The sequence below is a fragment of the Lepidochelys kempii genome, chromosome 14 (genome assembly GCF_965140265.1).
Source record: "Lepidochelys kempii isolate rLepKem1 chromosome 14, rLepKem1.hap2, whole genome shotgun sequence".
Lineage (NCBI taxonomy): Eukaryota > Metazoa > Chordata > Testudines > Cheloniidae > Lepidochelys > Lepidochelys kempii.
The window spans coordinates 8,743,780-8,768,398 of record NC_133269.1 but is presented as its reverse complement, the minus strand read 5'-3'; the positions used below and the strand labels follow the sequence as shown (position 1 = coordinate 8,768,398).

Sequence of the window (24,619 nt, the reverse complement as noted above, 5' to 3'; positions counted from 1 at the left end):
AGTGGCTGAAGAATGAGACCTGTGACAAAGTTCCTGCTCTACCTTGGTGGGTCTTGCGCTTATTGGCAGATTTGCTCGCCTTGGAGCTTCACGGCAGCCCTCAGCTTGGCTGTTTTTCTGAACCCACAGTCCAGGTCGACTCCTCCTGTGTCTGACCAGGAGTTGGGAGGATTTGGGGGGAACCCGGGCCCACCCTCTACTCCGGGTTCCAGCCCAGGGCCCTGTGGAATGCAGCTGTCTAGAGTGCCTCCTGGAACAGCTGTGCGACAGCTACAATTCCCTGGGCTACTTCCCCATGGCCTCCTCCCAACACCTTCTTTATCCTCACCATAGGACCTTCTTCCTGGTGTCTGATAATGCTTGTACACCTCAGTCCTCCAACAGTCCGCGTTCTCACTCTCAGCGCCTACTGCCTCTTGCTCCCAGCTCCTCGCACACACACCACAAACTGAAGTGAGCTCCTTTTTAAAACCCAGGTGCCCTGATTAGCCTGCCTTAATTGATTCTAGCAGCTTCTTGATTGGCTGCAGGTGTTCTAATCAGCCTGTCTTAATTGTCTCCAGAAGGTTCCTGATTGTGCTGGAACCTTCCCTGTTACCTTACCCAGGGAAAAGGGACCTACTTAGCCTGGGGCTAATATATCTGCCTTCTATTACTCTCCTATAGCCATCTGGCCTGACCCTGTCACAGACCCTTTGAAGCCAGGTCTTCCAACAACCTACCCTCAATGAACATTTGCAAATTCTGCTTTTCCATGAAGTGGGAATGCTGCTTTGAGAAGACATTGAGTTCCCCTTACTGAATTTTTGGCTCCCTTCCAGAGATGGTCCCAAACACTCACCACCAAACATGTTGAACCCCAGATCAAATGGCATGGTTCAGGGTCCATCTCTACCACCATCTCCCTTTAATCTAGAACGGAAGGCAGCAGTGTAAAGGAACTAGGATTTGAAGAAGTAGGACAGATACAGTTCATATATTCATATCTTGCCTCTTTTGGCTCTGGATTTGTAAGATGTTTGTTGATCTTAAAATGACATCAGAGTTCACCCTTTTATAAATTGTGTTTAAAAAAAAACCAAGCCCCAAGGTTTATTTCCAAAACACCGTTGAGCCAAGGTTACCTTTGTATGTTTGTCTCTATTTGGACCGGTTTTCAACTGTAAGGCAGCTAGAAAACCACTGACTGATGGGTGCCCAAAACATTCATCATTAGCCTTACATTCCAACCAATTATGGACTTCTCATATAACCTGGCCTGTGTAACCAAGACATTGCCAAAATGTTAACTTTTCCCTTCTGTGCCTTTGGCATTTATGGTATGTTTTAAGTCGTATCTCAGTGCTGAGGAATGGCACAGAGATACAGAAACACATCATATGTTGTTTCCTTTAAATAGGATTACAGGATTTGTTAGAGTTCTCTCTCTTCATTTTAGGACAACACTATTCGCTTGAACATATGGCCTAGATACAACACTGTCTTACACTGGCACAAAAGTTGCCATCAAGGTCCTGTCCACCCTGTGATCTACCCAATGTTAGCTCCAATTATGGTTAAATATGGTTGTAGCTAATGTGGGTGGGGATGTTTCTGTCTGGCAACCATACTAGCCAAACTCTACTATAGATATGCACCACTCCCACAGGTTGTGTTTTAACACTAACACACCCAGCTCTTAGACAAAAATTCACTGATCACACTGGCTGGAAAACCATACTAGAAGCCTCCTAGTAACAATTGTGTTTAAGTGCTTAGGTTGTGCTTAGAACCCAGGAGTCCTGACACCTAAGTCCTTTGCTCTAACCACTGGAAAATATTGTCTCTGCTAGGCAGAATCTGGACTGATTCTAGGAGCACAGAAGCGTTTATGCAAATCTGAGCAGCAACATCCGTAATTTGAACTTCCTCAAATTTCTTGTCACATCCCCATCAAAGAGCCTTTTACCAGCATAACTGCTATTTCCTCTGTTCAATACACTCTTCATGTTTGTAAGAAAATGCTTAAACTCATGATCATTCCATTCTTCATCCTATCCTGCTGTAAGCCATGGATCTGCTATTTATCAACTGCATCTTATTCCAAAGAGGGACTATTGACTAATTTTGCTCAAGTTCTTCTTCTCTCTTTTAGTTCAAGCCACTCAGGAGAGTCAAAAATCCAATGAGAAAGATAGCGGTAAGTTTTCATTTTTTGTTTTATTATATTATTTACACAAACCCTTTAGAAAAAAAATTCATGTCACTGTTAAACAGAATAATTCCATGTTGTAAAAAATTTTCTCCTTGCTCTCTTTAGTCACACATGGAATGAGATAGTTACGTGAATTTTTTTCCCTTGCTAGATAGACTGTGTGTACATTCAGAAATGCTTAAAGTTTCTAAAACCCCACTAGAATCGCTGAACAAAATAACACTGTTTCCCTGTACCCTATTTTATATACTGTAGCTGGCTCTAGAAAGGAAAGCAGCGTTGTATAGGAACTAGGATTTGAAATACTAGAAATACTGTGATTTACATGGACTGGAGCTCAGCATTATCCTATGGAAAGAGTTTGCAGACTTTTTTCTACAATTACATTTATGATGATCCCATGAAAAAAAACCTACATTAACAGAAAGTTGTCAGCCGCTTAAGAATTCCAAAGTCAGGGTAGCATAAAGTTAAAGCTGCTCCCACAACCTTAACTCTGCTTGTTTGTGCGTATGTATCATTACAATAGTGTCCATATACATTTTCACATACTACTTCACAACTAATTAAATAATGGATCATGCCCTTTTCCCCATAGCTTTAGATACACTACTTTCATTGCTATAATGATTCAGTAGAGCTTTTTTGGCTTAGATGTTTTATATCTGTTACCTTCTGTGTTCAGGTGTGTGTTTTACTAGGATAGTTAGCAGCCATGTACTGATGACTGAAATGAAAACAGATGGTTCAGCCTTTCCTAGGTCATGAGCAGTTAAGTATAGTCTGGGGCTTCCTCCTCCCACAAAAATGTCCATGTCACGGGCCGGAACTTTGGGTGGAGAAGAAGAGTTCTATAAGGATCCCCTTTTGGGGACCGTTCCATGCAGGGACAAACTTTGCCTCATCTCCGCACACCATAGGCAGCTGTTCTGCCCCATGCTCCCATGTGGACCCCCAAAGGTTAAGACTCATTGAAGGGCATGAGCCCATTCTCTTCTTTTCCTGACACAAAATCTGAATTTCGGGAAAAGATTTCCTGAGGTCGAAGATTATTAAGCTGTGGAAGGGAAGGAGGAAGCCTCGTTGCTTGGAACAGTCCAAACTAGTAATTCTAAAATAGGGAGTAATCCCGCACTGTCCAGAAGATGGATTTAGCAGGTCTTTTCCATCTCTAGATACTCTGCTCTGAGCTTCTTGTCATGCTGAGAAGCTACTCAAAGGGGTGTTTGTGAGGATCAGTTAATGGATGTAAAATACTTTGATAATATTTTATGCACACTGCTATTTTTACTCCATCTGAATTTCTACCTTGTACCTAGGAAGCCAGGTGCAGAATTCCCCATAAGGGAGAAAAATCATTTGTACTCATGGGAGCCGATCTTCCTCCCATTCCAAAACTCTAAGAGACTTCAAGGGGAGCAAGAGCAGGAGGCCTTTACTCCATAGTAACCTTCGTGAAGGATTTCTACCCACTTTACAAACATTCAGTAAGAGTTTGATCTTACAAGCCTACTGTGTATGAAATTCCATTGAGGACCTAGTGCATAGAGCCCTTTCAGGCTTGGAACATAAGCCTCACAACAGCCCTGTGCATTAAATGAGCTCTATTAGAGTGAAATGCTCTGTCCAATGCATTTCTTGTTCTTTTTCGGTTGTTAGTAGGTGGCCTTGTTTGTTCCTGATGAGAGTGTTTGTTGGCGTCTGCCGCTTACCACTGATAAGCTGCATCATTTTGTAGACGGTTCCTTGTTCACCGTGAGCAGCTGAATCCTCTGCTTGTGTTGCCAGATTATCAATATAATTCCATTTGTCTGCTCTCACAAGGTGTTTGACCTCCCAGTGTGCCTTGCTATACTGCTCGTGGTATTTGTCCTTTAGCTTCTGGGATTTTGTGTCTAAAACTTTTTTCTTCAGGGCTCGTCTGGTTTCTATGGCATTCCATATGCTGGGTGTAACCCATTCCTTCCCTCTCTTCTGCTTGTAGCCTAGACAGGCTTCACTGCTCTGTTTATAAATTACTGTTACTTTGTCCCACTTCTTGTTGATCTCCTCATCTGGATCAAAAAATTGCTGAACAGGGAGCCACCTAAGGAGGAAGCAAACATCCAGGAGGCAGAAGATGATCTTGATATCAACACAGACACCCCAACTAAGGAAGAGATCATTCAAGACATCAAATCCTGAAAAAATGGGAAAGCTCCTGGCAAGGATAACTTGAATGCAGAATTGTTCAAAGTAAATCCTAAATTAGCAGCATCTATCCTGGCCCTTCTATTTATATCAGTCTGGGAAAGGGAAAAAGTGCCAGATGAGTGGACCAATGGGGTTATAGTGAAGATACCAAAGAAAGGAATTGTCAGTGATTGTAATAACTGGTGTGGTATCACACTTTTACCTGTGCCCAGCAAAGTAGTGTGTAAGATCATAATCCATCTTATATCAGAGGCAGTTGATAGCATTCTCAGAAAAGACAAAGCTGGTTTTCAGAAAGGGTGTGGATACACAAACCAGAACTTCATTCTACAAAACATAATAGGACAGTGCTTAGAATGGCAACAACAACTCTACGTAAATTCCATGGACTTTGAGAAGGCTTTTGATAGCGTTCACAGGACCAGCCTATGGTGCATTCTGCGGGCATATGGAATTCCTTTCTGTATAATCAACATCATCAAAAGCTTCTATTTCAACTTTACATGCAGGGTTGATCACAGTGAGCTCAGTTTTGAAGTCAAAACAGGAGTATATCAGGGGTGTGTCATGTCTGCAATCCTCTTCAACATTGCCATCGACTGGGTAATGCAGCGTACAACAGAAGACATGCCAAGGGGCATTAAATGGACACTCTTTTCATCCCTTGAAGACCTGGACTTCACAGATGATGTCGCTCTCCTATCACATACTCAACACCATATACAAGAAAAAACAACTTGACTTAATGTATTCAGCCAGAAAATTGGATTGAAAATCAATCGCAATAAGACGGATCTCATGACCTTTAATATTGCCTCACCATCACCAGTACGGATAGAGGATTATGTTCTCACCAATGTAGAAACATTCACATACTTGGGCAGCACCATCAGCCAGGACGATGGAGCAAGCCAGGATATCCGGAACAAAATCAATAAAGACAGGAACACCTTTAGGAGCTTAAATACTGTCTGGAAATCATCAAAATACAACACCAAAACCAAACTCAAGATTTATCAGAGCTGCGTACTTTTAACACTACTTTATGGTGCAGAATGCTGGGGAATGAGAAAGTATGACACATCCAAACTGTCTTCATTCCATACAACCTGCCTCAGAAAAATCCTCCATATTTTTTGGCCCAAAACAATCTCAAACCAAGATCTATTGACACAGTGCAGTGCAGCCAAGAGGATCTGAGCACCATCATTGCCAGGAGGCGTTGGAGATGGATTGGTCATGTGCTTCGGATGGAAACTGATTCCATCACCAGAGTAGCAATATGATGGACACCTGAAAGCAAGCGAAAATGAGGCCACCCGAAAACAACATGGCGAAGAGCTGTGGAAGCTGAGCTGAAAAACCTGGGGCATAGCTGGGGAACCATTGAAAGACTTGCCAGAAACAGACAGGAGTGGAGGAGCTTCCTCATTGCCCTAAATGCCAGACACATAATGGGAACATGATGATGATGATTAGAGGGATGAGCAACATTCTCCACTAGTTTAATCTTTGAAAGTCAAACCAAATTCCCCTGGAAACCATGAGTGATCTGGAAAGAGGTTGCTTAACATGGACTGGGTTATGGGATGTGGTTCTTAGTTCTTGAAAGTAGCTATACTTGAACAGAAGAACTTCAGAAACAGACTTCAAAGAGAAACAGCAGAACTAAAATTCATTTGCAAATTTAACACCATTAATTTGGGCTTGAATAGGGACTGGGACTGGCTGGCTCATTACAGAAGCAGCTTTGCCTCTCCTGGAATTGACACCTCCTCATCTATTGTTGGGAGCGGACTACATCCACCCTGATCGAATTGGCCCTGTCAACACTGGTTCTCCACTTGTGAGGAAACTCCCTTCTCTTCATGTGTCAGTATATTTATGCCTGCATCTGTAACTTTCACTCCATGCATCTGAAGAAGTGGGTTTTTTTTCCCACAAAAGCTTATGCTCAAATAAATCTGTTAGTCTTTAAGGTGCCACCGGACTCCTTGTGGTTTTTCTGGATACAGACTAGCACGGCTACCCCCGATTCTTAGTGTTAGTTTCACTGGGTTCATTTTGCAGCTGGGGATACACAAAGAATATATATTACAATTTGGACGCCTCCTCTTTATGTAGTCTGCCTATCAGTGGTGCTGAATAATCTTCATTTTTCAAGTCAATAGGAATTTTGGGGAACTGAGCTCTTTTGAAAACCTGGTCTAAAGTGTTTACATTTTTTCAACTGTAATTCATCTGAAATTCAGCAGTACTTTACTTTACCATTATTTCATTTGTCTAATGGCATAGTTACCTGCAAGAAGAAAACTCTCCCCTAGGGCTGTCAAAAGAATTAGTTTCTATTTCTGACCTTCTGAAAGATCTGGCACAGTGTTGGCCAATTAGATTACATATGTAATTACCACATCCTGGTTGGCTCAGAACATTTATAAGGAGGAATTTTTGCTGCACTCACTCAGAACAGATATGTAGTTGCCTACTTTGTGATTAGCTTGTAAAAAAGCATAAACAGGTTTTTCCCCTCTACCCTCTTTGGCACGCTAGTTTTAAAAACCATTATCCCAAAGAAATGTCTGTGGCCACAATGGGGGAAGATTTGCAGATATTTCCGATGAAAAATATTCAGAAGATAGGTATTACTCCATATGACCAATTCACGTTTCAAACATCAACATGTTTTTGCCCCGAGAGGCTGTCTTGGTCAACATTTAGCATGAGGGCCAATAAATCTCGGCTATCGCTTTTCATAAACCAATGGCTCCAAATCACAGGTATGTGATTGGGCACTAGTAAGTCATGCTTCTGTGGCTGGCATGCTGGGGCCCCCTTCCTTACACTCTGGATGAGTCTCTACATCTCATACAGCAGGTCAGCTCAGATAATGCTCAAGTCTTCAGCTGCAGGGGTCCTCCCAAGACATGGGGGTTACAACTCCATTCAGAGTCAGGTGATCCAGTTAGCATGACGTGTCCTATTCAGACTGCAGGGCCACATCGTGCAAGATCCTTTGTGCTGACTCTGGGGTTGAGGATGACTTGAGCCATCATAAGAAACACGACACCTCCACCTTTATTCTAGCTCTGGCTGGTAATCCTATCGGTCCCCCTTTCTGCTGTCTAAAGAGGAAATCCACATTCAGTTTTCCACTAACTCTTCACACACACACAAACACATACAGCCCAGTTATGGACACACATTACCTATCTCTCTCCCCGTGGCCAAGGACTGTACTCCCCAGCTGAAATGACAGAGGAATTTGGAACAGGTGGCAGGAAAATATTTGTACACTGAATCTTGGGTCTTATAGCCATGGAGTTCAATAACTGAGGCTCCATGGAAGACAGGTGTTGCCCCAGCCCTGATGCCCTGGGCATCTAGTTCTCCACATTTCTCTGCCAGGGGGTTGGAAGTTATTTGCAGATTGTTGTTTTACTCAGAAATGTTTCTTTTCCTCAGAGCAACTGTCTAACCCTGAGTTTGGATCTCTCCAAAAGAGCTTGGAGGTACAAATTGGCCAGAATGTGACTCTGTCCTGTCAATCCACCAATGGCTCTCTTCCTATCAACTATACATTTTTTAGAGGAAATCAGAATCTGTGGCCGATTATAACGAAGGAGGACAGGAACCCAGCTCTGTTTAACCTAACTGTCAGTTCTGCCAGCGACTTGGGGGAATATAAATGCAAAGTTGTAAACGGAATCTCCAACAGTTCAAAATACAGCAAGAGTCTCAACTTTACGTTACTAGGTAGGGGTTTGTGTGTATCTGTGACATTTTTCAACATCAGGAAATGAGTGTTCATAATAACCCATCCCAGCTGGTCTGATCCTGTGAGCTGCCGCAACCCCATGGCTCTTTGACACATGGCACCATGCAGGACTGGGCACAAGCATTGTGCCATAACCCTACCCAACCCATTCAGAACAGTTTAAAAATTATATTATGCATTAACATGTCCAGAGCGGGCTCTGGCAGCTGGAACTGCAGTCAGAAGGGGGTCACACAAGCTGCACCCGTGTAAGAGACCACCTAGATCTGACCCTATAGTTTTACTGTATAATTGTTCCTGCATATGCCCAAAATAGCTTGCAGAGTACAATCCATGACCATCTCAGGATTGTGCTGCCATGTGACCTTCCCCGCTCCTTGCTATCAATACCTTAACTTTTGAGCAGGAAGAGTTCTAAAACAGAATGAAATTTCTTTCAAAAGGGATAGGGCCATATACTTTTCAATCCATTCATCCTGTAGCAGCAGCAGCCAGCAAGCCTGCAAAGCCTTCTGGTAGAGAACCGTGTTCTAGAACACAGTGTGCCTCTGTCTAGAACTTGAACCAGATCCACAGCTGATGTGAATCAGCATAATTCTATTGGAATCAATGGAGCTACATTGCTCAAGGTCAGCTGAGGAGCTGTTCTCTTGTTTGTAGGTCTCAGTTTTAAATCTCATGTTTGCCTTGTTTTTGTATTCCACTGGTTACTTTACAGATCCAGTGTCCAAACCAGTGCTGAGCACAACTACTTCCCAAGTGAGGATAGGCCAGAATGTGACACTGTCTTGTCACTCAGAAAACGGCTCTTCTCCCATCAACTACATATTTTTTAAAGGACGGAAAACGATGTCATCCAGAATACCTATGCAAGGAAAGGCAGCAGCTGTGTTAAATGTAATTATCAATTCTCCCAGTGACTTGGGCGACTATAAATGCAAAGCTGAAAATAATATCCCCAATACTACAAAATATAGCAACAGTCTCAACTTTACACTAGCAGGTATGTGTTTGTCCTACCTATTACTAATAGCATCTGACGATGAGCTTTTAATGAGCTCTGCCTGTCCATGTAAACTGGGGTAGCAGGTCCAGCAACAACAAAAGCACGTCAAAGTCCATGATGGAACTTTTAGTGCCTGGTAGCAGGGTCCACATGGCATCTTAGGGCACAGCAGGTTAGAGAGCTGGACATTCACACCTTGGCTTGCTGTGGATAGCCACAATTCCCGCCTCCTCCCCCAAGATTTTACTCTTGAGGTGCATGGATTTAACAAAAGAAACAAAGCCAGAGCTTTACGTTTAAACAGAGCCCAACTCAGCCTGTAAACCAGCACTCTAAGAACAGGGCATGAAGGAACACTACCAAGGAGTTACTTTTATATAGGCTTGGCAGAATTAGAATATATAATTTCAACAGATAATATCCATGATTATTTCTAAAGATTTTTATTTAAATTTTCAATTGTGTGGAATTATGGGGTAGGAGGGGAGTTAGACAATGGCAGAGTCAGACAATTATTTAATTACAGTAAACATATAAAAAGATAGAAAAAGCTAAAGTTTTACAAATGTTAAAATACAAATCACCACACATCAAAATATACGAAGCAAATATCCTCAAATTAAACTCAAGCAGCATTTTTCTTACTTTGTTTCCATCGATAATAATTGAAATGTACAGATATGCATTTTTTCATCGGTTTGTGTTTGATGAAACTCATGTTTACCAACATTGACGGATAAAAATCTAATCCTTCCAAGGCCTGCTTTTATAGTCTTCCCTGTCTTTTCTCTGAGTTTACCCTGTACACCTGCAGGACATCTTAGCCTAGAGCTAAGTCCCTACCTCCTGTGACAGGGCAGGATTGCGTCCAGATCCTTCCCCCTCTGCATCTGTAGGTTTTCAGTGTGGAGCCCGTTCTTTTTCTCTCTAGGCTCAGGTAAGGACCCCTCACCTTTCCACAGTCAGTGTTATTAACAACTGCTATTCCACTTCTCCAAACTGTAATAGAAAAGACTGGGCTTTCGTTTTAATAGAAAGATACATACTTGGAACATCTTGCTCTCTACAAACACTCTTTCTCCTGTTGACAGAAGAGGATGGCCCTTCCTATCCCCTCCTCATTTTTCTTGTGCTGCTGTTTCTGCTGGTGGTGATAGCAACTGTCCTACTGGTTCCATTTCTGATCCTGCCTTGGTGTAAAGCAAGTGAGTTTTATTTGCTTCTCCATATTTTCATTGTAAAATAGTGCTTTAGATCCTTATTACACTCTGTGTCCTTGGAAATGGAAGGCTTAGCTTCCTGTCTGCACATCACACACTAAGGCCTCCCCATCTCTTAGCAGCTGGTCTCAGTACTCCCAGTGTGCCTGGTCCAGATGGTGTCTCCTGCCCAGCTCCCATTAAACTGGAGGGGATGGCCCAGTAATATAAGCTTCAGGATGGTAACATCAAGATTCCCAGGAACTGCTGAGTTAAATCCAGTTAGGGTTAACTTATTTCTTCGCCTTTTTGAGGTAGATGCTGTATTGGAATCTTTAGGTGGAGCCCTTAGAAAAACAATATCCAATCTCTTCTGAGTGAATGCAGATCCAGTGGCACTTTTCTTAAGAGAAGTTTGCCCTTGGGTAAAACGCTCTCCTCATTCACATGGGCTGACTCCTTTTTGCTCTCCACGCTAGAAGAGGCCATATTTCAGTGAGACCATACATATATAAATAAAGGGTGGATATAAATGCTAGGTAATAAGACCAAAGAGGCACCATTCTCCATCTTTTGATTGACTCCAAGTCCATCCTCAAAGCCAAGTATCTCTCTTCATACCAAAGCAACACGTTTTCAGGCTACATTTTAGGTCCCAAAGGCAAAAAGTTACACATGTGCTTATCTTCATGCACGAGTATTTTTGCAGAGGTCAATGGGACTGCTCACATGTCATAAGTTACACATGTGCACAACTGTTTGCAGAATCAGGGCCTTGGTGTCCAAAATTAAAGTAGGAAAGCAGTCTCTTTTTGCAAGGACCCCATGATATATCACCAATACCTGCTGCCTTTGGGAGCAATTATTTCCTCTTCCCCTACCTCCATGTGAAGTAAAGATGCAGTCAGGCATGAATAGTACTGCTTGCTAAGGAATGATGTTCATGGACTATAACATTATTTAAAATATCTAACAACCCCCCCCAAAATTCATGAGACATGCAAATATCAACTGCTCCAAAAAAATGTATCATTTGAATAATTTTGTTTGTTTTCTTTACATCTTGCAGGAAAACTGAAGTCAGCTGGTTCCTCAACTAGTTTTGTTTCAACAGACAAGGCAACAGGGCCTAAAAATTACGTGACATACACTGAGATAGGTAAATTCCAAACTGCTCTTTCTTTAGACGTGGGACTCACAAGCAGGAATCTGGCTGCAGGACATGATTAACTAGTCCTAGATAAAGTTTATGGATGATGCCTTTGGGTCTCAAATGGGGAAGATGGGAAATGGGTGATCACTACAGGCAAGTTACTGACCCAATAGAACTCCCATTGACATTGAGTGGAAGTTGCTCAGCATCTCACTCTATATGTGCATCTTATGCCATCCCAAGAGCCAAACTGCAGTCTGGGGAATGACATTCATTAGAAAGATCCTTAGAACCTTGTGTGAACCATCCCTCAGCTCCTATCAGGACAGAACTAGAAGGAAAGTTTGTGTTTGGATGTCTGTGAAGGTACTGGTAAGGAAGTGACAACCACAAAGCAAAGAGAAAATCAAATACTAGTAAATAAAGCACAGAGCCTAGATTTACACAATAGCCCCTTGCTAAGGGGCAAGGAAAGGATTTCTGGGTTGCCAGCGAAAGTGAAAAACAATTGTACAGCTTCTGCATTTTGCTTTGTATTCTTCAGTGTATATTTCAGTTCTTCACTCTGTGTTGCTCAACTCTGGCGAGATTCAGAGCCACTTTCCCCCAAAATGGAGCCACAAAATAACTAGGCAACAGCTGTCATAGTATCTCCCTGTTGTGTTATAACTAAGGATAAGATTTTGTCACAGACATCACAGATTCCATGACTTTAATAGACCTCTGTGACTTCAGGGCTAGAGCAGCTGTCAGTCCCCTCCGCTGCAGCGAAGCTGGAGCAGCGGCAGTCTGCCCCAGCCATAGGAGCAGTGGCAGGACCAGAGCAGCAACAGCCAGCCCTAGGGGCCGGCGTGGCAGCCAGCTCCCAGAGCTGGAGCCGCAGATGGCTGTCAGCCCCCAGCAGCAAGGATCAGACTGGAGGTCTCCCCACCTCCTGCTATTTTTAGTAAAAGACCAGGTCAGGGGCTTCCATGAATTTTTGTTTATTGTCCGTGACTTACTAAAAATACCCATGACAAAAATCATAACCTTAGTTATAACATTGTGTTGTCAGTGTGGACTAACATACCCCCATAATAAAAACGTTGCAGGACACCATGCCAGGATTATCTTGAGGTTCTGTCAGATTTCTCCCCCCCCTGCGACCTGGAGGTTGGAAAAAAGGGAGGATATCTCCCTGTTTCTAGCTACTGGAATGAAGATGGGAAAATGGGTGTTTTCCTCTCTCTCTCCCTCCACCTGTCTGCTAGGAGGAATGGGGAGGTATTCTGGCTGCTCTGCTCCATTAGCTCTGCACTCCCTGCAACGTTTCACATCAGGTAGAGAGGAGTCCTCAACTTGCACTATCCAAGAATATGTAGAGGGAGAACAAATGCAGACTCTGGGAGAGGCACATGTGGGTCTTATACCACAGGCTGAGCCTCAGTGCTCTTTCACAAGCTTAAATTCACCAAGCTGTAATCTCCTGCAACTGAACCTTGAACTCTTTTTCACTTGTTTCCATCCAGAGTATGCTAAATCTGAAGAAGTGGAGTATGCCAACATACCGATTAGAAAAGAGGAGAAAGACAGGAAAGGTAAAAGGCTTAGATTGTAACCATGGGCAAAAATGAAGCATTTCACATTTTCAAGTTCATACAACTAGTGTTCTGGAAATGGAATAAAAACCGATTTAAACACAAGTGTGTGTATCCCAAACACATCTGTGGATTAATGACAAAACTACCTCATGCATTTTGGAGTTTACTGTGCATTGATAGCATAGTCAAATGTTCACTTGCAGTAGGGCCTGACAACTGCCCAGTCTCACTTTTTATAAACCACTTTCACTGCATGCTCCCTCTTTCCAGAGGTTAAGCACAACTCCCTATGGAGATAGATCCCTGGTGGTTAGCATTCAAAGGACATTTGAAGATGAGAAGGGTGCAACCAGAATTCATTTCAGGCAGACAGCAAAATACGCCCCCAATTTGCCTACAAATGTTAGCTACCGGCATCTAGACTAAGGGGTTGGAGGTACAAGGTAGGTTGTTTATTGAAAGGGTGTTTCTATTGGTTTGAGCACAGGACTGGCCAACAGGAACTCCCACAAACTAATCCTGTGGTTAACACTGACTCAATGTATGACCCCAGTGACTACTTGAGCTCTTTGAAAATTTCTCATCTTTAAAATAGGAATAATACTTTCCCACCTTGTGGATGTTATGAGTGCCTATGAATTCTCTCACAAAAATCTTCATTAAAGTGAAACTAAGGTTCAGAGTACATACAAATAACTTATAAGGGTAAAAATCTTTATAAGACTACAATAGCTAATTTAAAAAAAACACACAAAAGGAAACTGTTAAGGTTAAATATGAAAATCACAGTGGTGGGAGGGTGAAGTGGCCCATGCAAAAAAAACAAACAAACCACCAACTTAATAAAATAAAGTGGGCTGTGGAATAAATAGTTAAGACTGCCTACTACAGAGATAAACTTCTAACTCCAGTTAGAACCTTGACCTGAAAAGGACTACCAATAACCTTCTGGGATCCCAAATGCAACAGCTTCATTCTGAAACGGTCCCATTTGTGTCATTAGTTATTGAGCTACAAGAGGCATGTTTAAATATAGCTCAATTATTGTGGACTTTTTAAAAAGTTAGTGTCTATTCTGACTTTTAGTGAACATGAGGGCAGATACTACAGTTTTCTACTCTGAAGTCATCATAAGAGATGGAACACAACAAGGTAAGTTTCCTCTCTGATGAGTTACAGGAGAGAGAATTATATAAAATATTTTTAAAGAGAACCTCTACCCCAGTAAATGTTGCTAGCACCACCGTGCATGTATAGGAAACACACAAACAAACATTTAGATGCTAGTTTCCCAGCCCTAATTATTTTGTAGTCAGAAGGTGATGTTAATCTCCTCCCCTGCTAATATTAAAGACTGGGTCCCTCTCCCTGACTTTGAGAGACTCCAGTTTGATCAAGACAGAAAAACAAAACATGTTAGAAAAAGTTCATTGATGTCCAGATTTCTGATTCCTTTACTCATGCACAGTACCTAACTCCACAAGTAATGCCACTGTAACTAATGGGACTAGTTCTTAAAAAAAAAAAAAAAGGATTATCAATATGGTGGTGCAACTTGACTCTCCATTGGCATTTCTCTTTTGATGTGTCAGCGGGAAGGAGTAAGCCAAAAGTTAGCTAACATGGTCCAGCTATCAGGCTCTCACACAGAGAGCTTTGTTCCTGTGCTTGTTAGGAATTTCAGGAAATAAAACAGGATTTTAAATAAGCAGAGAATAAAAAGGCCGTGTTTAGCCATAGTTACCTTAAAAATCTGTCTGAGTAGCTGCCTGCTTGGCAGGCTGTTTCCCTAAAGGATCCATCATTTGCCTTGCTAACCTACTACTACCTGCCAGGGAGCAGCTTCTCAGGACTCCAGGGTACAAGTTTTTTTACTTGAGCTGGACTCCTGCCTGGCATTGCCCCAGTCTTTTCCATTTTTGGGAGTGGGACTTGACATGACCCTCAGACAGTGGAAGAGTTGACTATTTCCCTACCACAGTCATTTTAACTCAGACCTATACACCTGAGTACCAACTACAATAGTTAGGGGTATAAGACCAGTACATTACCCACTCCATATTGCTTCCTCACTCACCCTGTAGCAAACAATCAATTTTTTCCTATCTACATTAATAGATTACTTGAAATAAAATGTTTACAGCTTAGTTCTTTAAATTGTTCTGGTATCCTTGAAAGGCAGAACAAATAATAATATGTTATATTCAAGCCAGAAATGACAGCAGTCTAAAGACTGAACTGGAAAACAGAGGCCATGTAGAGAAACATACTCACAAACTACTAACAAACACTGCCATTCTCTAAAAACAATGCATCCAATGGCTTTGCTTTTCAATTGGCCTTTTCCACATTTAAGCTTTTGAAACGCTCAACTCCCATTTATCTTCCCATTGCAGCAGAGACCTGCATTTGTCACCACATATCAGCAACATGTGTATTATCTGGACTCTCAGCCAAGGAAAACTTATCCAACTTACTGAAAATATCCTTTCTTCCAAGAGACCAAACCCTCTAGGACATGTCTTTGAGCCTGCGCTGCAGAAAGAGGCAAACCCAGCTTTGTCCATCAAGGGTAGAGCAGGGCTAATAATACACATCTGCAGAGTTTACCAATTAGAGAACTTCTACAGTCAGGAAAACTTTATCAAACTGGCAGACTCTGCAGCTAAGCATGATTAGCCCTGGCCTAACTGTGGTGGATAGATCTGTTGTTGCCTCTTTCTGCAGTGCAGGCTGGAAGAGGTGTCCTGAGCATGCCAGTTTGAGATAAGGGTAAGTTTTCCTGGCTGTGAAAGTTCTCCAGTTGGTAAGCTCTCCAGATGAGCATTATTAGCCCTTCTCTACCCATGATGGACAGAGCTGGGTTTGCCTCTTTCTGCAGTGCAGGCTGGAAGATCTTCATAGAGGATTTGGATTTGATAGAGAACGAGTGCATCAGAAAGCTTTATCAACATCAGTTTTGGAGGATGTCATGGGTACTTCCCCACTCATATAAATAAGAATGAATGGTATCTAGCAAACAGAGTAGGGTATTGTGACTCAGAATTCCTGGCTTGTACTTCATCTGTGCCACTGATTCAGTATGATACTCTGGAAATCAATTTAAACACAGATACAAAATTCCTTTTATTAGAGAGATTCTAATTTATACATTTTTAGCTGCTGTAATGTACTTAGTTAAAAAGTCCTTCAATCGAGAGATGTGCATCATTTCTTTCATGGTGGTATCTCTGCTTCTCAGCTGAACCACTCCATTCTCCAGAGTAGCATCACTGATCAAGATTGTGAAGAGGACACTCATCTCATCATACCTGCCAAAGAACAAGCACTCATTACTGCTGTTACAGTATTGTTGCCTTGGTGTGTGGCAGACTTAGATTGGGGTTATATCCCAGAGCAATATGTATATGTTCAAGTTTTGTATGTAGTTCTGTGTCCAATATGAAGATGCTTATTTTCTTACTTTCAGCTCCTTGATCTTCTCTAGTTAACTGCAGTAAGTTATTAGATTCTTTTGTAACAAAAGGGGAGTTTTATTTAGTAACCTACAATGGGGACATTTTTCACAGGAGAAAAACGTTACCATTTCTCCACTATTTACTAGCTGACCAGCCATACTTTGAAGAGTATTGTACATGAACATGACTTCTTAACTTTGCTATGTTAAAACAGTATGTGTTTGTTTCTTGCTGAAAACCTCTATTAATGTTAAGAGAAAAGCACAATCAAGATTATTTTTAGTCCTTAATCTACTTATGTTTTGTAGGTTAATATGGGCCAGTTCTAGCAAACTTAACTGGCATGAGCAATTCTTACTCAGTAGGACTGCTTGTGTGAATGGAGAATGAATCAAGGTGGTATCGGTTGAAGGGCTGGGTTCTATATAACAACGGTTTCAAATAAAATGATTTAAGAATGAAATGCAGAAGTCAGTCCACATGCAAAATTAGATGTAAGCCAGTTCTGTAGATTTATGATTCACTTTAGGAAACCAGTTTTCAGACGGGATTTCCTGAATGGTTTATTATTAGCAACTGAAGAGCAAAAAAAAAAAAAAAAAGAACTACCAAAAAGTTGAAGTATGAAAAATAAAAAAAAGTTTACTGAAATCCCTCACTTTTTAAAGTGAACTAATTAAAGAGTTTTTAAAATGTTGTTAGAGATATCCAGTCTCAATCTGTATTTTAGTACCTTCAGTCATTTGGTTACTGTACCTGAAATTATACTGAAATCACATTAATTTTTGCTACTTTAAGGAAAGCCATCTTTCCACTTGACATTTTATTTTTTTCTTACTTTGCATAGAGTTGCTCCAGAGGTGTCTGCATGGTTTCAAGATACCCAGGCCACACAGAAATTCCTTTCTCTATCAATTCATTGAACAGCCCCTGACACACCTAGAAAAAAAAAAATAGACAGCCTTAAGAGGTCTAAAATGTTGGGAGAAAGACTGTACAGCCTGTAGTATCTGTTCGATATTAAAGCTCATTTATAATGTTTATAAATTAACAGCAACACACACTCAGAAAAGAGCATTACTGCTAAGAGAACTTCATTTTTATACATTGTTCCCCATATGCATATCTAAATAAAAAGGTTTTTTCCCCCCAAGTATATTTCTTACACAGACATCACTGACTTGAAAAAAAAAGTCAAGTCTTCATCTGAAGATTTCCTCCCTACTATTGTTACCCTTAAGATTACTATGAAGGATTAAACAAATTTAGTTTATATGCAGAACAAACAAAATTAGTCGATATTACTGTTCTATTAATACAGCTTGAGGAAGAGCAGACATTAAAGCCTGGACGTCTGTGTCCCCCCACTCCGTGTGGGATCAATCAATCACAATGGATCTAACAGACGTGCCTATTGTCCCCAAATCCCCATTCCACAGGGCACCTCCTAGCATGCAGGGAATATGGATCTCTGCAGGGGCTTCCAAAATCCTGCACAGTAAAAACGCTGTTTCACTACAGTGAGGGCCCTCCATGCCCATGAAGGAGAAGCAGAATTTTCCTCACATGAATAGAAGGTTAAAAAAAGTCAATATCAGAATTACAGCACAACAGTAGATGTAACTCCAACTCCCACAATTAAATGCTTAGTTACAACACACCTGTCTCAGCTCCATTGTTGGGCCTCTTCCAACGTCCAAAGCAACTTTTATTGGTGTTAAACAAGGGTGAAGCTTAAGTACCTAACAGTGTTGCAAGAAACATGTTACTCAGCATTTACATTAAATACATGAACCAGAACTAAAAGAGCATTAGTGAAATATATAGGAGTATCAGGGTGGATTTTATTTAAATCAAATTGATTTAAATCACTAGCAGGAAGACTCGATTTAATCATGGATTTCTTCATAAAAATGCATTCATGTTGGTTGTTATAACCTTAATACATATTCTTCACAGGTAGAGGAACTTCATTAAAATATTCTCAAACTGGGTCTCTTTTATGGCCTGCTGCCATTATAGGTTTTCCCTTCTAGTGAGAGAATGGTACGGTAGATCTCAAATCAATGAAGGCTACACTCAGAAAGACCTCAAGACTTCTGGAATATGCTGCTCAAACAGTTTCATGTTTGTTTCTACTGCCTGTCCCTCCCTTCTCAAGTTTATATCCAGGACTACTCCTTGTCCAGATCTATTCTGCCCCCAACAATCTTCTATTCATTGAACTTTCTGAAACTTTGCACTTTTAGAGAGAGGTAAGGGATTGACCCTGTGTACACAAATTTGCAGAGGGATAATAGGGTTGAGGTCTGTTATTTCTCACCTCTATATATTTATTTTAAAACATTTTTGCTGTTAACAAGCACGTTATCTCTGGAGACACAAATCCACAGTTTGAGAACTGCAAACTAAGCATCTCTGATGGTATCTTCTAGACTGAAAACCGAGTCCCACTGGGGAGACAGAAAGATTAACCTAAATAATCTATACAGAAGCCCCTGGAAGCCAATAAGATTGGGTCCCTAATCCATTAGCTATTGGAACTCATTTACAAAACTTTTCTTAAACATTAATATATTGTCTCATACTACAGAATTAGAATTAATAATCCCTATTTCATAATGAGATATCTTTGAGCTGTAATGTAGCTTAATTAAAACTATCTTTTAGATAGGTTTTTTCCTCAAAGCATTTTATCAAAAAAATCTGATTTAAATTAAAAAAAAAAATCGGTTTTTATTTTTAAAAAAATTATTGATTTTATCCACCCTGAGGAATATTCAAATGTTTTTGAAATAATGAAAAAATAAATGCTTAGTTAGTAAATATATTCAATATGTACAGTCTTGTGTTCTCTCAAAACAGAAATCCAGACTAGAATAAAGCGAGCCACATTTGCTATAACACTCAGACTATTGTTTTAGTTTGTAGCTTCCAAGTAAGACTATTTGCAGTCTCTTCTTCCTGACACACACTAAAAGGTCACCTTTCTTTGAAGGGTTTTCTTTCTTGTTAGAGAGCTCTCAGTGAGCTGCAGAGAATCACAAAGATATGCTAGCACTCCTTGGTCCAGATTGCCGCTCACAGACAGCACATGAGGAATAATATTCTTCCTTCCATCTCGGCCCTGCAGGAGAAACACAACAGAAATGCACTAAGCAACAGTCCTCAAAAATAAATAGTGTATTTAAATGAATGAACACAAGAAGGCACCAATCGCCAGATGGGTTCCCTCAACGTACATTTAAAACAAACATATATTAAAGAACAACAAGCAGGAGCAACCTAACAACATACGGCAGTATCTAACTGAAGTCTGTAGCAAGAGAGAGAAGCACCCCACCTTCCTTAAATACTGCCTCTGAAGCAACATCTCACCAAAAGCCCTCCAAGAAGATAAACCTTACAACAGTGGTTCTCAAACTTTTTTTCCCCCCCATGGACCACTTGAAAATTGCTGAGGGTCTCGGCGGACCACTTAATGATCTTTCCAAATGTTGTTTGTACTGTTAACTAACTATCGTAAAGCGCTTTATGTAAAAGCGCTACATAAAAAAACGCTTTTTTGTTCTACAAATAGAAGGACAACTCATATTTTAATATCGGTAGTCTTATGTTTCTAATGTGATGGATATGCCCTCTCTCCCCTGCTGCGACAGCCCCAGAGCTGGGGCTAGGAAGGGACTGGGGTGGGGTGTCTCTCCCCAGCAGCCACAGCCCTGGAGCTGGGGAAAGTCACCTCTTTCTCTAGCCACCACAGCCCTGCATGTCCCAAATTCCCCCAACCACCTCTTCTCACCCCACTGCCCCCTCCCACCTACTGCCCCCAAGGCCACCACCTCACCTTATTTGTGCATCTTCTCCAGGGTCCAGGCACCTAATTAGTGGAGCCATGCCTGCGCAGCTCCACTAATTAGGTGTGTGGCCCCTTATTCTCTCATGGGCAGCTGCCCAGGCGCGCACCTTAGAGGGAACTACCCGAATGGAGCTTGTGGACCACAGTTTGAGAACCTCTGCCTTACAACAAGGCAGGGATTTCAGACCCAGGCCAATAGGGTTCAGCAGTGAAGGACTCCTCAAAGAGAATACCTTGCCCGGAGCCTCCTCTTTTACGTTAAGGAGCACCTTTGTTGATCTCAACTGTAGCAGAATAGCAGGAGGAAAGAGGAAGTCTCTCAGGGTTTCATATGTCAATGCCAAAGCCTTAAACCAGTGGTTCTCAACCAGGGGTCTGGGACCCCCTGGGGGGCCACGAGCAGTTTTCAGGGGTCCATCAAGCATGGCCAGCATTAGATTTGTTAGGGCCCAGGGCAAGCCAAAGTCCTGCCACATGGGACTGGAGCCTGGGGCAACGAGTCCCACTACCCAGGGCTGAAGCCTGAGCAACTTAACTTCGCAATGCCCCCCGGACAATTGCCCTGCTTGCTACTCACTAATGCCGGCCTGGCTTTTATATGCAGAAAAACAATTATTGTGGCAGAGCTGGGCCATGGAGTTTTTATAGCTAGGGTGGGGTGGGTTCAGAAAGAAAAAGGTCGAGCACCCTTGCCTTAAACCACACCAGAAAGGCAACTAGTGCAGACCCTGAAGCACCGTGTAACATGCTCACAATAGAATACTCTACTTAACAAATGAGTACTATAATCTGAAATACTGTTCCCTACACCAGTGGTTCTCAAAGCCAGTCTGCCGCTTGTTCAGGGAAAGCCCCTGGTGGGCCAGACCGGTTTGTTTACCTGCCGAATCCGCAGGTTTGGCCAATCGCGGCTCCCATTGGCCGCGGTTCGCTGTGCCCAGCCAATGGGGGCTGCGGGAAGGGTGGCCAGGATACCCCTTGGCCCGCGCCGCTTCCCACGGCCCCCATTGGCCTGGAGCGGTGAACCGTGGCCAGTGGGAGCCGCGATCGGCCGAACCTGCAGATGCAGCAGGTAAACAAACCAGTCCAGCCCACCAGGGGCTTTCCCTGAACAAGCGGCGGACCGGCTTTGAGAACCACTGCCCTGTCAATGTACCTCAAATCTAACTTCAAGGATCAGCTCTGGAAGTCAGAGAATAGTTGGTTTCTATACTCATTCTCTGCCCTTCTATCTATCTGCTTTTGAGACCTGGTAAGATCATAGTCCAAGATAGCATGGGTGCAGGCTACCAACCACTCACACTGCCTTTGTTTCAAGAACAAAATTTTATTTCCATGTTAATAAACTGGATCACACCAAAGCAAGATTTGTATCTCATAAGGCTTTCCCAGTGAGCAATATGTTAAATATAATACAATTAACTGAATCTTACATGTAATTTTGATTTATTCCCTGGATACATTTGTAACAGTTCATTATCTCCTAGATTCAGCAACGTTTCTATTGGTTCCTTTCCCCAAGGAAAGCTGTAGTACAAATTATTTCCTTTTCTTCCCTCTTTATCTTGAAAGTCGCTGCTGCTGAAGTTGGATGGGCCTATCGCAAACTGAAAAATAGAGATTTAAAATGTCCACTTATTGTACATATTAACTGAACTGCAAATGATAACTCTTAAAATATAGGTGCAAACTCACTGGCCTGTGACCATTTAACAACAGCTTTTAGAATTCCAAAGTGCTACATCAGTTACAGCACACAGCCCCCAAATTAAAATGGTGTTTTTCAATTCCCATTATAAACAATTTGAGAGTGTTGTTATGCACTCTTACACAGCTTCTCTATTTTACCCCAGAAGTGGTTGCAGTTCAGAGGTGGATATCTGGCAATATCATTCTATATCACCCCTAGAAATGCCTTTCCCCCCTTAAAACATAATTCTATAAGAGGCAGCCCAATGTTTTCGAGCTTAAACAGCAGTAACAAAGGTGAAGTGAATATCAAATACCTTTCTCCACCACTGGAGCCGCTGGCGCAACCAGTAATCAAGCCACTGTCCTGCAGTTCTGGCGGAGCTAAACCATACAAGGGAAGACATTGTCCTTTCGCCTATTCTTTAAACAATAGCAAGGGCAGCAAGTTAACTCCTTAAAAAATAATAAGGGAAAAGCAAGAGATACCATTCAAAAGTTATCCAAAATTAGCTTGCATTTGTTTAGTTTAAATATAAACAGAGATTTGTCAGTTTTCATTACTGTACCTCGCGATGTTGTCATTTTGAGGCTCAATGTTCAGAACAGGATGAAAACATACTCCAACCTGAGCAAGTCCAAACGGCAGCCTCTTGTTTACCAATTCTAGACAATTAATATATTGCTCTAGAGCACCTGTCACGAGACAAATCATTCATTTCTGCAGTTCTAGAGAGTATTTTAAGTTTTAATTATAATTAAATTCTAACTTATCTACAGAACTGTTAAAGCACAGACATTTAGCAAGAAGGGAGAACAAAGGTAAAAGCAATAAGACCTCAAAGCTATATAGGCTAGCTATGTGCACAACTTGATAACTTCCATACATTAATTATAGTATTTTGCATGCACCAGCTCTGCCATTTGGACTGCTGTTTCTGAGAACTGGTGAAAAATTCAGTTCTCACAGGCCCATCTCCAATGTTGACAGAACAGTTAAGGGTCACAGACACATTTAGACATCACAAGCCATGATTACATTGCTTCAGTACCCAACGAGGACACAAACTTGTAACACACCGAGGCAACATCACAACATGAAGATGCAACCAGTAAATCATTTTAACAGATCAATCTTATCCAGTGGTACAAATACAAAGAGGTTACCCACCCTGCCTTTGGCTCCCACCCAGCAGATAATCAGAGATCATGCCTTCAATTTCTAAACATATTATTCATTGGGGATCATAAGACTAAGAACGTACCATGAAGAAGGTCCTCTCGCAGCACCCCAGACGTCCCTAGCATGTTTTCCAGAGCTGCAGTTATCTGCTCTTTGTTTAATTCTTTATTCTGGAAGATTTCACGCAGGGCTCCAACCTGTATCAGCCTGAGAGCCTCCCCTGCTGGCAGCATGCTAGCTCCTGGCACACGATGTAGCAAAGAATCCACTGCAAACACTTGCTCCCTGGAAACCACCACTGAAGCCCACCACTGGGCGACCAAGTTTTTCCTCAGCTCCAGCCCCAGGGGCCCAAAGCCTGGGTGGCAGCCCCTCAGGTACGAGTCCCAAGTGAGTGCCTGCTGCTGGTCCCCTCTGAGAAAGTGCCTCCTTCGGCACACATCCAGCAGCACCTCACTGCCCTCCCAACGCTGCCCCTCTGCACTACTCCAGGGCCCCCCCATGTAGGGCCGCAACTGGGCCAACAGGGGCCCCAGAGCAAACCTGAGAGACCGCATCTGCACCCCAGGGACCCCCCACGGCAGGCCTGGGTGACCCCACCTGCACCCCAGGGACCCCCCACGGCAGGCCTGGGTGGCCCCACCTGCACCCCAGGGACCCCCCACGGCAGGCCTGGGTGGCCCCACCTGCACCCCAGGGACCCCCCACGGCAGGCCTGGGTGGCCCCACCTGCACCCCAGGGACCCCCCACGGCAGGCCTGGGTGGCCCCACCTGCACCCCAGGGACCCCTAACCTGTGCCTCAATGGGATCTTGGAGGCGCCCAAGTCAGGCCCCAGATGCCTCCCCTTCAGGGGACCCCAACCCGAGCCCTGCCCCAAAGCCTGACCCCTGAGCAACCGCTCAGCACTAGGGTGGTACTGAGAGCGCCCGGGGGGAGGGAACAAAAAGTCCCGACGTCTAACGGGGGGAAAAGCTTCTGGGAGCGCATGCGCACTGGATGGGGAACGGGCGATGCGGCACGTGAACGCCGCTGCCCCAGCGAGCGGAAGAAGAACGCTCTGGGACTTGCGTCGGCCAAGGTCACGCGCCCAGCGCATGCGTGGTAATTCCCCTGCTCCCGTCCCCTGCGGCTGAACTTGGAGTCCCCGCTGGCCCCTCCCTTGGGTTACGTCAGCTTCCGCCGCACGGACAGTTGGTTCCCGGCAGAGCGCCGGAACCTGGGTGGAGGGGCGCCGGAACCGTGAGCCCGTCCTAGCCAGGCCGGAAGCGGGAGCGCCCAGTGTACCAGCTCCCGCTTCCGGCCTGGCCAGGGCGCGGGCCCTTGGAGGAGC

The 24,619-nt window shown here is 43.0% G+C and overlaps 2 protein-coding genes across 3 annotated transcripts; one reads left to right on the top strand and one right to left on the bottom strand.

Annotated features, from left to right (window-relative positions):
- The first annotated feature begins 1,949 nt into the window (after window positions 1–1,949).
- MILR1 (mast cell immunoglobulin like receptor 1) lies at window positions 1,950–17,153 on the top strand. Of its 2 annotated transcripts, XM_073310396.1 has the most exons (9): window positions 1,950–2,043; window positions 2,135–2,179; window positions 7,850–8,140; window positions 8,881–9,165; window positions 10,260–10,373; window positions 11,437–11,526; window positions 13,029–13,097; window positions 14,187–14,252; window positions 16,342–17,153. In XM_073310396.1, exons 1-9 carry the CDS (start codon window positions 2,001–2,003, stop codon window positions 16,365–16,367), a joined length of 1,029 nt encoding a protein of 342 aa, XP_073166497.1. In that variant the 5' UTR covers window positions 1,950–2,000; the 3' UTR covers window positions 16,368–17,153. The 2 variants fall into 2 exon arrangements, with proteins under 2 accessions (XP_073166497.1, XP_073166498.1); XM_073310397.1 differs by lacking the exon at window positions 7,850–8,140.
- Window positions 9,596–23,921, bottom strand: POLG2 (DNA polymerase gamma 2, accessory subunit). Its single transcript, XM_073310395.1, has 8 exons — window positions 23,369–23,921; window positions 22,673–22,799; window positions 22,421–22,526; window positions 21,848–22,021; window positions 19,545–19,685; window positions 18,220–18,300; window positions 17,397–17,497; window positions 9,596–16,411 (listed from the first exon to the last, which is right to left on the bottom strand). Exons 1-8 carry the CDS (start codon window positions 23,841–23,843, stop codon window positions 16,246–16,248), a joined length of 1,371 nt encoding a protein of 456 aa, XP_073166496.1. The 5' UTR covers window positions 23,844–23,921; the 3' UTR covers window positions 9,596–16,245.
- Window positions 23,922–24,619: the final 698 nt, after the last annotated feature.